At 40.6% G+C, this 13044-nt stretch overlaps 1 protein-coding gene across 11 annotated transcripts in view; it reads left to right on the top strand.

Moving 5' to 3' along the window:
* Window positions 1-1059: 1059 nt before the first annotated feature.
* Window positions 1060-13044, top strand: part of TASOR2 (transcription activation suppressor family member 2) — a 72980-nt gene continuing 60995 nt past the window's right edge. For 6 of the 11 annotated variants that reach the window (XM_073879961.1, XM_073879960.1, XM_073879955.1 and 3 more), the window contains exon 1: window positions 1060-1523. Coding sequence is in view for 5 of the 11 variants with exons in the window: in XM_073879955.1 (XP_073736056.1) it covers window positions 1463-1523 (61 nt within the window). In the remaining 6 variants the exon portion in view is untranslated. Of the gene's footprint in view, window positions 1524-10460; window positions 11162-11213; window positions 11516-13044 lie in introns of those variants that run through there. The other 5 variants (XM_073879954.1, XM_025853454.2, XM_073879962.1 and 2 more) reach the window with 4 other exon arrangements.

Here is a 13044-nt window from a genome sequence, read left to right as displayed (position 1 = left end):
AATCCTCCATTCCCAGCATGTGGCACATGCCCGGTTCATGGTAAGTGCATGCAATACTTAATCTCTCATTTGTAGAATTAATGCCATATGTGGTCCCTTAGCTCTCTCTGCATAGATTGTAAATTTCTGGAGGTGTTTTCCTAGGGAATGAACACTTAAATACACGTATGAAAATGGAAAAAAAAAAAATCAAAATGGAGTCAAGAAGCAATGAAGGGTGCTCAGTAAGCACCAGACCTGGAAGCTTACCTTATATACCCCGGCAGGAAGACTTTTCTCCTTGCTGGCAACAACCCAGCCAATGAGAAGCCACCACAACCCCGGACTCTGGCTCTCCTCCAGTGAATTGTCACAACCTCTCCCAACTTCCTCCTTTGTTCTATAAAAGGACACTTTGCCCCTTTTTAATTTGGGCTTGCCTGTGGATCAGTATACTCTGCACGTCTCGAACTACAGTTCCTCTGTTTATAAGCAAGCCTGGTAACATTACTGGCAGTTCTATTTTTAAGGTTAACACTCTTTTATTTTTAAAGAATTCACTAAAAAGATTTTATTAATGTCACTTTGGGCAAGACAAGTGTCACCACCGCACCTTCAGGAGATATAATGGGAGACAAACACCACAGCCCCGAGCGAGCCAGCTGCTAGAACCAACGCAGACACGTCACGGCAGCCGGACATCTTCCCCTGCACGTCTTCCGCATCCGGCCACGCACGAACCCCTGGAGACCCAGGCTTTACTTCGCCCCGCCCTCAGCTGAGCAAGCCAGACTCCATCCTCCAATCCCCGGGCGCGCTGCAGTCTTGCGCCTGCGCACAGGAGAGAAACGAGCGCCGCGTGGACGCCGGCCGCACTCCGCGCCGGCGCATTGGCTTCTCCTCAGTGATTGGCTCCCGCCGTTCGCCACGGTTCAGTTTTCACTTTCTCTTTCCCCCCCCCCGCCCCCCAACCTCTCCTTTTCCCGAGGCCAGAGGTTTTACTTCCGGTTTTCTGCCGCCGTACCTCAGATAATCGACATGTTCTCTCAGGCCGGGGCGCGTCTTGCGGAACGTTCCTTCCTATGACCCTGCGGGAGAAGAACGACTTTTGGCTTACAGGCGCGGTGGTGCCTGCGGGCTGGGAGCCTGGGCGCCAGGCCCGCGTGCCCAGCACCGGCGTCTCGGGGCCGCCGGGCACTGCCCGGGCGGCGCTGCGGGCGCTGCCGGCACCAGGGCGGAGAGGAAGCCCAGGCTGCGACGTGGAGTGTCCTGCGCGTCCCTGAAGAGTCGGTGCAGACAGCGCCGAGGGCTCCCGCTGGAGAGCCCGGGAGCGAAGAGTCGCGAAGGCGCCTCGAGGGCTCCCTGGTCCGGGAGAGGGCGGAGCGCGGCGGGTGACTACTAGGGTCCGGACGTACCTGTCACGTTTGGCCGCGGGGACCGAGAGGGAGGAAGTGCATGTGGGGAGAAGCGGACGCCCATAAGCATGAGGAAGAAATTGAACAGTAACCTCAAATCCTCGGGGGCGGCGGCCGCCCGGGAGACAGGTAAACCTTCCCCGCGGTGGGCGCTACCGTTTGTGCACCTGGAGGGGGGAAAGGAACAGCCCCCGCCTCCGAGGCTGAGGGCGCGGCGTAGCTGCTTGGGCTTTTGTTGTCGTCTGCTGGGGGCTGCGCTGCTGTCATGCGCAAAATTGCTTAAATTCCGAAGGACATTGCATGCTTTCCTTGGATGGTGCGTGACTAACGCTCTCTTGCCTGTTTGCTGTGCTCTCGGGTGAAGGGGCGGGAGGGGGGCGGTGGTTTGCAGAATCGTTTTTGCCGTGCTGCTGTTCGGATGAGTCGGCCTGTTTTAACCTGTGGCCATTCTCGGCAGTGCTAACGCTTCCCCCCGACTTGATTTTGACACGTCCGTGTAGAGCTTCGGAACCCATCCTTGCCCCCTGAGGCAGGACGTCCAGAACTGTTGAGGCGTTGCCTTTGAGTTGCTTGTCAGAGGACAGCTTCACGCTCGCGCAAGCCACAATGCGTACTTCAAGCTTTGCTCATGTGCTTTGCACTAGCTGTTAAGTAGTGTGTAAAGGCTTCTGTATGAAGTCTGCGCCTCGGGTCTCCCTGTCGTGAATCCACGGCGGTGCGTGACCTTTTCTCTTTTAAAGGAGTTCTGGAAGGAAAGGGTCTATCCCTAGGGAGGGTCATGTAGCAGAAAGCTCAAGTAGTGCCCAAGGAATGTCGTAGTTATGTTGGTCCATGCAGCCCAGCAGTTTATCTGAAGGTGGCACCCAGCAGCAGGTTGTAGGGGAACAGGGCAGGTTAGCCTCAAAACTTGAGGAAGACAACTTCGAAAATCCTCTAGTTTCATTTAGGACTTGTCTATTTGAAATCCAAAAATGTAAATACACCTGTCTTACCTTTGTTTTCGCTGTAAGGCAGTTAGAAATGGTAGGGTTTATGAGAGGATATTTACTGTAAACTGAAGTGTTGAGCGAGTGTATGATGTTACTCTAACATTAGTGATCAAAGGGCCCACGGTGTTTTCCTGGAGAAGCTTTAGAAGGGAAAAAGGGTGTGATATGTAAATTTATAGGATCCGAGATTGGTAGTGAGCCTACTCAGGAGATTTATTACAAAGCGGATACTCTTTTACAGTGTAAGAATATTTTCTGTTGAAAAACTGTCTTCCAGAACTGGGGAGCGCCATGCAGTGTGTTGAGCACAGCAGTAAATAACCCAGACGAGAGAGAAGTAAAAAGTGACAGAGTGTACATAATTCTTTTAGGGAAGACCAAGAACAGTGTTTAAAATGTGAGGTTTTCAGGACATTGACGCAAATGTAACCAGTTCTCTTTAAAAAGAACTGTATTATACTCCAAACATAGTTGCTTAAATGAATTAAAATCCCCAAAGTGCCTAAAAACTTGCCTGAGACAGTGTTTAACAAATGTAGTATGATATCTGCTTAGTATGATTAAGTAGGTATGGTATCTTTATCAAATGAGTCTTTCATTTTTGCTGGAAATTTATTTTCAAGTTTTCCCCTATAACAATGATAGTATTCCTGCAGAGTTGATTCTCTATGAGAATGCTGGATAATAATGCTGTGAAATTGTCCTCAAATATCATACCCTTTAATAAAATCCACTCTCAGACGGTATGCTTTATCTGCCTGTTAGCCAGCACTGGATGATAACAGTATTTCTTTAACATCTTACTAATTTTTCTAATAACTGAAAGTAACTTCTCATTTTAATTTTTATCTCCTGGGTGATAAAAAAAAAAATCTTGGCTGGGTCATATCCTTTGCTTTTTTTTTTTTTTTTTAATTGGGTTCTGAACTCTTCTTTGACCCATTTACCTATTACCACACCGTTTTAATTATTGTACCTTTATAATATATCTTGTTACTTTCTTTTGAAAAAAGCTTTGGGCATTTTTTGCATTTTTCTTCCAGATGATGTTTAGAACCATCTTTCCAAGTTCTATAGAAAATCATGTTGGGATATTGTTTGTGATTGCATTGAATTTATAGATTAATTTGAGAAGAGACATTCTTTTGAGTTTTTCCTTCTAGGATAGTAGGTATGTCCCTTTGTTTCTTCTATTAAAGTTTTTGTTGTGAAGTATACTATTGATATGTACTGTTGTTGTTATGTTGTTGTTGTTGTTTTCAGTGTATCTGTGTACCTGGCTTAAAAGGACATCTAAGTGCCTTAGAAGCTTTATTGTGTCCTCTCCCCAGAAGCAGTGTATTGCCGCCACCATCACCATGGTCATCCTGAATTTTGTGTTAATTATTCCCTTACCTTTCTGTATAGTTTTATCACATATATATATTTTTTAATCAACCCGTTTGTTTACTTTCACCTGTTTTTGAGCTTTATCTGTGAGTTACTTAAACATTATGTTTGAGATTCATCATTGTTGAAGCATGTACCTGTAGTTCAGCATTTCAGAAACTGGTCTCATGACTCCCTTTATGATTTTAAAAACTACTGAGGACCCTAAAGATCTTTTGTTTATGGGAATTATGTCATTAGATACTAAAACTGATTCATTTAAAGTATGTTAGGTATGGCATTTATTGGTGTATTTATTGGTACCTCTAAAAAATAACGTTACATCTTAATATAAATAACATTTTAATGAAAAAACTTTTCCAAAAAAATTATTGACAAGGGGCATTGTTTTTACATTTTCACAAATATCTTTAATGACTCAGTTTCATGTCTGCTTCTTCAGTGTGTTGCAATATGTTGTTTGGGTTGAAAGTATATGAAGAAAATCCAGACTCATCTGTGTATTTAGAAAAGGGAGGAATGTTTTATAAACTTTTAAGATAGGTTTTGATGAATATCAAAGAAAAATAAAACTAACAGTTTTTTTTTTATTTTTTAAAGATTTTACTTATTTATTTAATTGACAGAGGGAGAGACAGCAAGAGAGGGAACACAAGCAGGGGGAGTGGGAGAGGGAGAAGCGGGCTTCCTGCCGAGCAGGGAGCCCGATGCAGGGCTCGATCCCAGGACCCTGGGATCATGACCTGAGCCGAAGGCAGTCGCTTAACCAACTGAGCCACCCAGGCGCCCAAAACTAACAGTTTCTTTAAAGGTTAACTGCAGTGTAAAATTTGAAGCCATGTCAGTGAACTTCTCAAATTCTGTGACGTGAGAACCCGTTGGTCTATCTTGCATTTTGAAGGGATCTTTCATCCACACATTGGTCATGCCGTAGATATTAATTCTCTGAGTTCTCTAGATCTCTCAGATAATGACACATTTCAGTAGAGATAAAAACCCACCTAAGCACCATCACCACTTTGGGAATCACTGCTATAATTCATTCATTTTCATTGAAGTATAATGGTCTACTCTAAGAATATATTATAATTGGATTATATAATTAGCTGTTTTATTCTTTATGAACAAACATCCTGGTTATTTCCAAGACGGGGCTGTTATAATTAGTGCTGCCAAAATGTTCTTGTTCATCCTCAAGTGCATATATATGATACTCTTGCTTGGGCATATTAGTAGTAGAATTGCTGGATCCATTGGGAAGATATGTGCATGTTTGATTTCATTAGATAATGTATAACTTTTCCCAGATGGTAGTTGTGATTTATACACCACTAATTTTGAATGAAACCTCTCATTGTCTCACATTCTCTCCATGTATGGCATTGTTCAGCTTTTTACTTTTTGCTGGTCTGGTGGAAATGATATGTGGCTTTCACCTGCATTTCTGTGATTACATAAAAGAAGTAAAACGTTTATTTTTTTCTGTGTAATGTTGAGTCATGTTTTTGCCACTTTTTCTGTTGGGTACTTGTTTTATTTATAGGTATGAATTTTTAAAAAATGTTACATATACAAGTTGAACTCTTCCTGTTGCTTAAAAAAATTACTAGAATAATTTATGTAAACAATTAAAAAATGTGCAAAGACCATACAAAGAAAAATCTTTTCTTTCCTGTACGTATCCAACTCATTCCCCAGTGTTTGTTCTTATATTCCTCTTAATCTGATTTGTGCTATGCTACGTTTTTTTCTCCATTTATCAGTATATGCAGGAATCAGTATATGCACACATATACATACATACAAATACAAATCAATATAAAGGTAGCATGCTTATTCTACAGCATAGGAAAACAATTTCTCATTGTGTGGCTGTACCAGTTTATTTAACTAGTCTGTAGTAGATAATTAGTTTCTGGTCTTTTGCTGTTAAAAATAATGGTGCATGGAGTAATTTTGTAGAGTTGTCATTTTGTATGTGAGCAGGTATTTCTAGTACTATTAATTCTAGAACTCTGATTACTGGGTTAAAGGTTAAATGCCTTTGAAATTTTGAGAAATATTGCCAAACTGCTTTTTCTTGGGATTTTGCATGGTTACTTGCAATATACTGCAGTGACTGTTTTCCTAAAGCCCCCCTCACAGTATGCATTGCTCAACTTGTGTGCTTTGGTAGTTTGATAAATCAGTTTACAGATAATTATGACTGAGTTTGAGCATCTTTTCATATGTTTAGAGGCCTTTTTTTCTCCCTTTGTACTGTTCATATCCCTTGTCCATTTTTGTTCTTTATTGGGTTGTTGGACTGTAGGATTTTTTTTTTTTAAGATTTTATTTATTTATTTGTCAGAGAGAGAGAACAAGCAGGGGGGAAGAGCAGGCAGAGGGAGAAGCAGACTCCCTGCTGAGCAAGGAGCCTGATGCGGGACGCTGGGACTATGACCTGAGCCGAAGGCAGATGTTTAAGCGACTGAGCCACCCAGGTGTTCCTGGACTGTAGGACTTCTTTACACGCTCTGGGTACTAATCTTTTGATAGTTAAATGGGTTGCAAATACCTTTTCTGTCTCTCCATGGTGTTTTTTAATGAACAGAAGTTGTTAATTTTAAAGATTTTTCATTTCGTGTCTGTATATTTGGAATTGTTAATTATGGGTAGTTTGGAGCATAGATATAATTTAACTTTATTCTCATGTAGATAACCAGTTGCAGTAGAATTTACCATTGAATCCACTTAGGTCTGAAGTTTTTTTTGGTGGCAAATTTTTGACTAGTGATTTAATCTTTTTTAGTGGTTACATGATTTAATCAAGATTTGAAAAAAAATTATCAATATTGCTTAGATTTTTCTAGATCTCTGTTTTGTCTGAATTTTTAATAGTTATGGTTGTTAACAGTGCCCTCTTGCTATCTTTAATGTGTGAAGCATGTGTAATTGTCTTTTTTTCAGTTTTGATATTGAATATTTCTCCCTTCTGTATTGTTAATTCATCTTGCTTATAGTTCATCAGTTATGGTTTGTGATTTTATAATACATTTCTTTTTGTGTTTTTTGAATTCATTTATTTTGAAATAGCTGTAGACTCATGCACTTGTATGTTTTAGATGTCTCTTTTAAAGAGCATCTGTTGGAATTTTTTAATGCAGTTTTAAAGCATTTCAGCTGGGACATTTAGCCTGTTTACACTCACTGTAATTACTCTTATTTTGTGCTTTCTGTTTGCCCTGGCTATCTTATATTTCTTTCTGCTCCTGTTATTTTTTATTAATATTTGTTTTTTAATTTTTTTTAAGATTTTATTTGTTTATTTATCAGAGAGAACGTGAGCGCACAAACAGAGGGAGCGGCAGGCGGGGGGGGGGGGGTAGCAGGCTCCCTGCTGAGCAAGGAGCCTGATGTGGGACTGGATCCCAGGCCCCTGGGATCATGGCCTGAGCCAAAAGCAGACGTTTAACTGACTGAGCCACCCAAGCGTCCCCCTTCTGTTATTTTTTTAAGTATTGATTTAATATCTTTATCATTCCATTTTCCCCATGTACTAATTTGGAAAATATGCTTTTTTCCCCCTTTTTTATAATTCTCTTAGAAATATGCATCCTTGACTTTTCAAAATCTAAAACAAACAAAAAACCCAATAGTTTCACCTTCCTCTTAGATGATACAAGACCCTTAGAGGGACGCCTGGGTGGCTCAGTCGCTAAGCGTCTGCTTTCAGCTCAGGTCATGATCCCAGGGTACTGGGATCGAGTCCCACATCCAGCTCCTTGCTCAGTGAGGAGCCTGCTTCTCCCTCTCCCTCTGCTGCTCCCCCTGCTTGTGCTCTCTCTCTCTCTCTCTGACAAATAAATAAATAAAAATCTTAAAAAAAAAAAAAAAGACCCTTAGAAGTTTAACCTCATTCAGTCCCTGCATGACTTATATGTTATATGTTTTAATATTTTTAAATAATATTCTTACTGGACAGAAGGGGACCTGTTTAGAATTATTGTTGTGTTTTACGGTCAGTGCTTATTTACATTTCCCACATTTTTACTACTTTTCTCTATTGCTTTTATCTTTTAGAACATCAGACTAGAGCCATTTTCCTTCTGCTCAAAGCATGTCCTTTGGGATGGCTTTTTTGTTGTTGAAGGATTGCTTGATGATGAACTCTTTCCATTTTTGTTTACCTGAAAATATCTTTGTTTTACTGTCATTTATGGAAGATGTTTTGCTAAATATAGCAGTTTAGGTTGGCAGTTGTTGAGCACATTGCAGATCTCATCCCTCATTCCTTTGTCTTTTCCATTGCCACTAAGAGGTCAACTGTGTCTCAGTTCTTTTTTCTCGGACTACTTTGGTATCTTTCTCTCTGTCTTTCGCTCTGTGCTGTTTCAATGCAGTGTATCTTTATCTTGCTGGGGATTGTTTGGCTTCTTAAATCTATAAACTGGAGGTATTTTGAAATGTGTTTATTAGCTGTTCATAAATCTTGAACTGTGAATTTCCATTTCTATTGATCTATCCATTTTAATGTTTAAATCAGTCTTTTATCATCTACGTAGTATGTATTTTTTCCTGTTTTTCTTTCTTTTTTTTTTTTTTTTTGCTTTTCCCTTCACTTTGTTTCCCACAGCTCCACCAACAGATTGCATTGCCAAACTTGTGGATTTGTGATAATCTGATTAAGTGAGAAGTGAAATTTGACAATAAAACTCTGGAACTAGTCTTTTGGGAGAAGGGGTAGGACTGTGACTGCTCTTTCAGTTTTTTTCATCATAATTGGTTTATTTAGATGTTTCTTCTGTTTAGATCAGTGTTGGCAATTTATATTTTTATAGTATTCAAATTAATTGGTATAAGTTGTGTATGATGTTTTATAATTTTAGGAATGTCTTCCCTGTATTTGTGGTTATAGTCTCCTTTTTGTTCTTTTTTTTTTTAAGATTTTATTTATTTATTTGACAGAGAGATGCAGCGAGAGAGGGAACACAAGCAGGGGGAGTGGGAGAGGGAGAAGCAGGCTTCCCGCGGAGCAGGGAGCCTGATGCGGGGCTCGATCCCAGGACTCTGGGATCGTGACCTGAGCCGAAGGCAGACACTTAACGACTGAGCCACCCAGGCGCCCCTTGTTCTGCTTTTTAATTTTTCTTTTTTGAATATATTTGCTAAAAGTTTATTTCATTCTAAAAGTAACAGGTTTTATTTTTATTGATTAACTCCATTGGCCTTTTGTTTTTGTTTTAAGTTTGGCTTCTCTTTTTAACACTACTTTTATCATAAGAAATGTGTCTGGAGCATACTTTGTTTTCCCTTAATAAGGGAAGGAGAATTGCAGAATTAAATCCGTTGCTTATATTCTGTATAAAGACTCACTACCTTCCTTAGCATGGTGAAATAGACCCTGTTTAGAACCTTTGAGTACATCTGCTCCCTCCCTGGTTAGAAGAATATTCAAGACCCTAACTTCTGAGATTAATTTGACCAGTTGAAGTACCTGCTTTACCCTGTGGTTATCCCCTACTTCTCTGTAAGCCACTGTTAGTGAACAGGCCTGTTCTTTTGCCCAGGACTTTCGGGATGGGATATTTCTAGGGGTGTGAGTGGTAAAAAAAAAAAAAAAAAAAAAAAAAAAAAGGTCACCTTTGTTATGGCATGGATTAGCTCACTTTCTCTTTCATCATCTGTAATCAAAATAATCCAAAGCAGGTTTTAAAATGTAATTGTCCCTGAGAAAAATTTATTCTTAGGATTTTCTTTTAAGAGGTACAAAACTACTTAACAGTGTCGTTGTAATAAAATATAGTAGTGAGTTTAATGCAGCCATCTCATTGCAGGCTGATAGTTTAATTTAAAGCACAAATTAGGGGTGCCTGGGTTGCTCATTTGGTTGAGGGTCTGCCTTCTGCTCAGGTCATGATCTCAGGGTCCTGGGATCAAGCCCCATGTCAGGCTCCCTACTTGGTGGGGAGTCTGCTTCTCCCTTTCCCTCTCCCTTTCCCCAGCTTGTGCTCCCTCTCTCCCTCTTTCTCTCTCAAATAAATAAAATCTTTTTAAAAAAGTAAAACACAAATTAGTAAATCCAGTTTGATAAAGAGCCAGAAAAAGGTCAGTTACTTTAATGACACCATATAAACTTTGAAATGGTTCCAATAAAGGGTGCATAACTTGAACATGGAAAGTATGGCCTCCAAAGAATTTATATAGCATAACAAGAGAAAATTTGGTAGATAGAAGATTATAAGCATCTATTTGATATACAAAAATACTTTTTACTGTCAGGTTGGATTCTGAGGATGTTAAAACAATCTTCAGAAATTGAATATTAAATCCAGAAGTAAGTATGCCACAGTTAAATGAAAAAGTCATAGTACATGGGTATATCTCATTTTACATAATGGATGTAATCCTCCAGAAATGTTTTTTAAAAAAGCAATTTCTCTCCCTTTGGATATACTAAACACTCAAAGTGAGTTTGCTATTTTAAATAGTTCATAATCAATTTACATGATTCTTTATGAATTTAAGTGAATTTTGTGAGTTAAGATTTTCCTGTATGTTTTCTATATGTACAACACAATAGTGGTAATGATTCTCTAGGATCTCCTGAGTAGGTTTTCCTCTAGCAAATGCGGATATGTTCAGGAAATGCAGGTGCATGTCTTCAGTAACTTCGTTAAAGCATGAGCCAAAAGTAAAGATGTCCTTGGGTCAGGCCAAATACTTCATGGCCCCCCAAAGTTTTATTTTTGGTAGGTTTTGTTAGGGCTGCCTGGCTTAGTGGGTGAGCACCCCCATCCTGACCACAGGTGCTGATATCAGCATCTCCTGGGGATCTATGGAGCACTCAAAATCATATTCAGTAGACCTTCTATTTTTGTAAATTATACAACAGAGCCCCATGAAACTGTAGCTGGTGAATTTATATGGATGATAATGGTAAAGCTTTATAGGGGCACTGATTTAGAATAATCGGGGATCACTGTAGTGAAAAGACGTGGATTTCAGATTAGGTCTGGGATTTGCAATCAGTCATCATTACAGCATTACTGAGAGCCTGTGGGCAAGATCCTTGAAGAAATTGAAGCTTGGAGCACTCACTGTAAAATAACAAACACCTGAGGGGGAGGGTATTAGGATACATCAGAGAAAGGGGAAGACCAAGGGCACTCTGCTTGTTCCACCAGCCCTCAAACCAGGTTGCAGCTCCCGAGAACCCCGTACCGGGTTCTGTGGCTGGGGTTCTGGGGTCTGCGCCTGCCCTCCGCCGGCTCGCGGTTGGCGGCCCTCGTTGACTTTTAAAAGGTGCCGCCCCGCGCAACCCTGGCCACCGCACTGGCCTTCGCTGGCGGGAGGGGGCCGACGGGCCGGCTGGGCAGAGGTGCAGCCCCCTCCCCCATGCACCATGAGGTGAGGAGGGAGGGGCTGGCCGCCACCCGCAGCTCTGCTCCCCACTGCTGCCAGGGCGCCCCACCTGGCCAGCGGGCTGTCTTCCTTAGCGCCGGGTGCAGACGAGACTGGGAGAAGGGACAGATTAGGTGTCGAACCTTCAGAGCACTTCAGAGAGTGAGACTTCAGTGGGGCCACCAAGACAGGTTGGATGGTACTTACAGGTTTACCGAACTCCTGTGCTCCTAACTCCTCACCGGATTCTCTAAGTACGGTAGTGAGGAAACCCTTGCAAAACTTCTAGAGAGAGGGCGTCGCTTCTTACAACTCTACCGTGTGTATAGATTTATAGGTCACCTTTTGCAATGTAAAACAGTGAGTACACATGTTTTGCCCTTATAGCAAAGGTCCTTTGGTTTTTATTCCTTCTGTGTATGATTATCTGGGCATTAGAAAACATTTAAACTTTTGTACATGGCAAACTTCTTTACATTTTTAAAAAATTTTATGAAAATCATATCTTACTCTCTAGTATTTTCTCTTTTTAACAGGGATTCTTTGTTTCATGGGTCTCTATTGTTTTGCCTCATGAGAAATGTTATTTCCATTTGTTTTCTCTGCTTTGTCTTCATATTTAAAAACTAGCTTGCTGCTATTTAGGGCTATGGGAGATCCTTTTTTCCAAAATGCAAATTGCTTTACTTATCCCAGATTATATTTATGCTTATGTAAAATTTTAGATAATACAAAAAGTTAGAAAAGATAAAAAATACCTATACTTGACCCACCTAAAGATAACTTCGTATTGAGTATTTCCTGTGGTGCTAGGAGCTCTGCTGGACCCTGGGGAACTTTGGTGAACAAGTATGTGCCTCTATGGATCTGACATCCTGGTAGGGAAGATGCACCCCCCAAAAAGTACATTGATAAAATAATTGCATGTGGTTGTAAGGAGTGCTTTAAAAGAGAACACCTACTTTAGGTGGGGTGGTCAGAGGTTTATCTGAGGGAATAACTTGTAGATTTCACTAAAGGAAGAGTGGGAGCTAAGCCATGGACAGAATAGGAGAAAGAACATTCTAGTCAGAAATAACAGCAGGTGCAAAGGTCTGAAAAGGGGAAAGAGCCTGAATCAGAAAGATCATTGTAGCTGGAACTTAGTGTTAAGTCAGGGGAAGGTGGATCAAGGTGAATAGAAAAATGATCTGGAAAACAATTTTTTTATTTATTCATTACACAAATGTTTATTGAAAACTAACTGTGTACCAGGCACTGTTCTAGGCATTGGGGATACAGCATGGAAAAGGACAAAGTTTCTGTAATTGCTAAGCTAATAAACTAGTGGTGGGAGGATAACCAAATAAACAAGAAAGATACTGGATATTTTGATAAGTGTTAGGCAGAAGAGGACCTTGTTTGAACTGTGGTGTGTTCTTAGTGACTTTATATAGATACATATGTTTCTCTTTTGTGGATCTACCTTTCTTTCCCCTAAACAATTTATGGTAGGACATTTTTTTTATTTTTTTATTTTTTATTATGTTAATCACCATACATTACATCATTAGTTTTTGATGTAGTGTTCCATGATTCATTGTTTGTGCATAACACCTGGTGCTCCACGCAGAACGTGCCCTCTTTAATACCCATCACCAGGCTAACCCATCCCCCCGCCCCTCCCCTCTGGAACCCTCAGTTTGTTTTTTAGAGTCCATTGTCTCTCATGGTTCGTCTCCCCCTCGGACTTACTCCTCTTCATTCTTCCCCTCCTGCTATTTTCTTTTTCTTTTTTCTTAACATATGTTGCATTATTTGTTTCAGAAGTACAGATCTGTGATTCAACAGTCTTGCACAATTCACAGTGCTCACCATAGCACATACCCTCCCCAAGGTCTATCACCCAG

Source organism: Callorhinus ursinus, unplaced genomic scaffold (genome assembly GCF_003265705.2).
Source record: "Callorhinus ursinus isolate GAN/ISIS: 27379988/994484 unplaced genomic scaffold, GSC_fseal_2.0 scaffold36, whole genome shotgun sequence".
NCBI lineage: Eukaryota > Metazoa > Chordata > Mammalia > Carnivora > Otariidae > Callorhinus > Callorhinus ursinus.
Note: the sequence above shows the minus strand (reverse complement) of the source record. Positions and strands in the feature narration are given on the sequence as shown.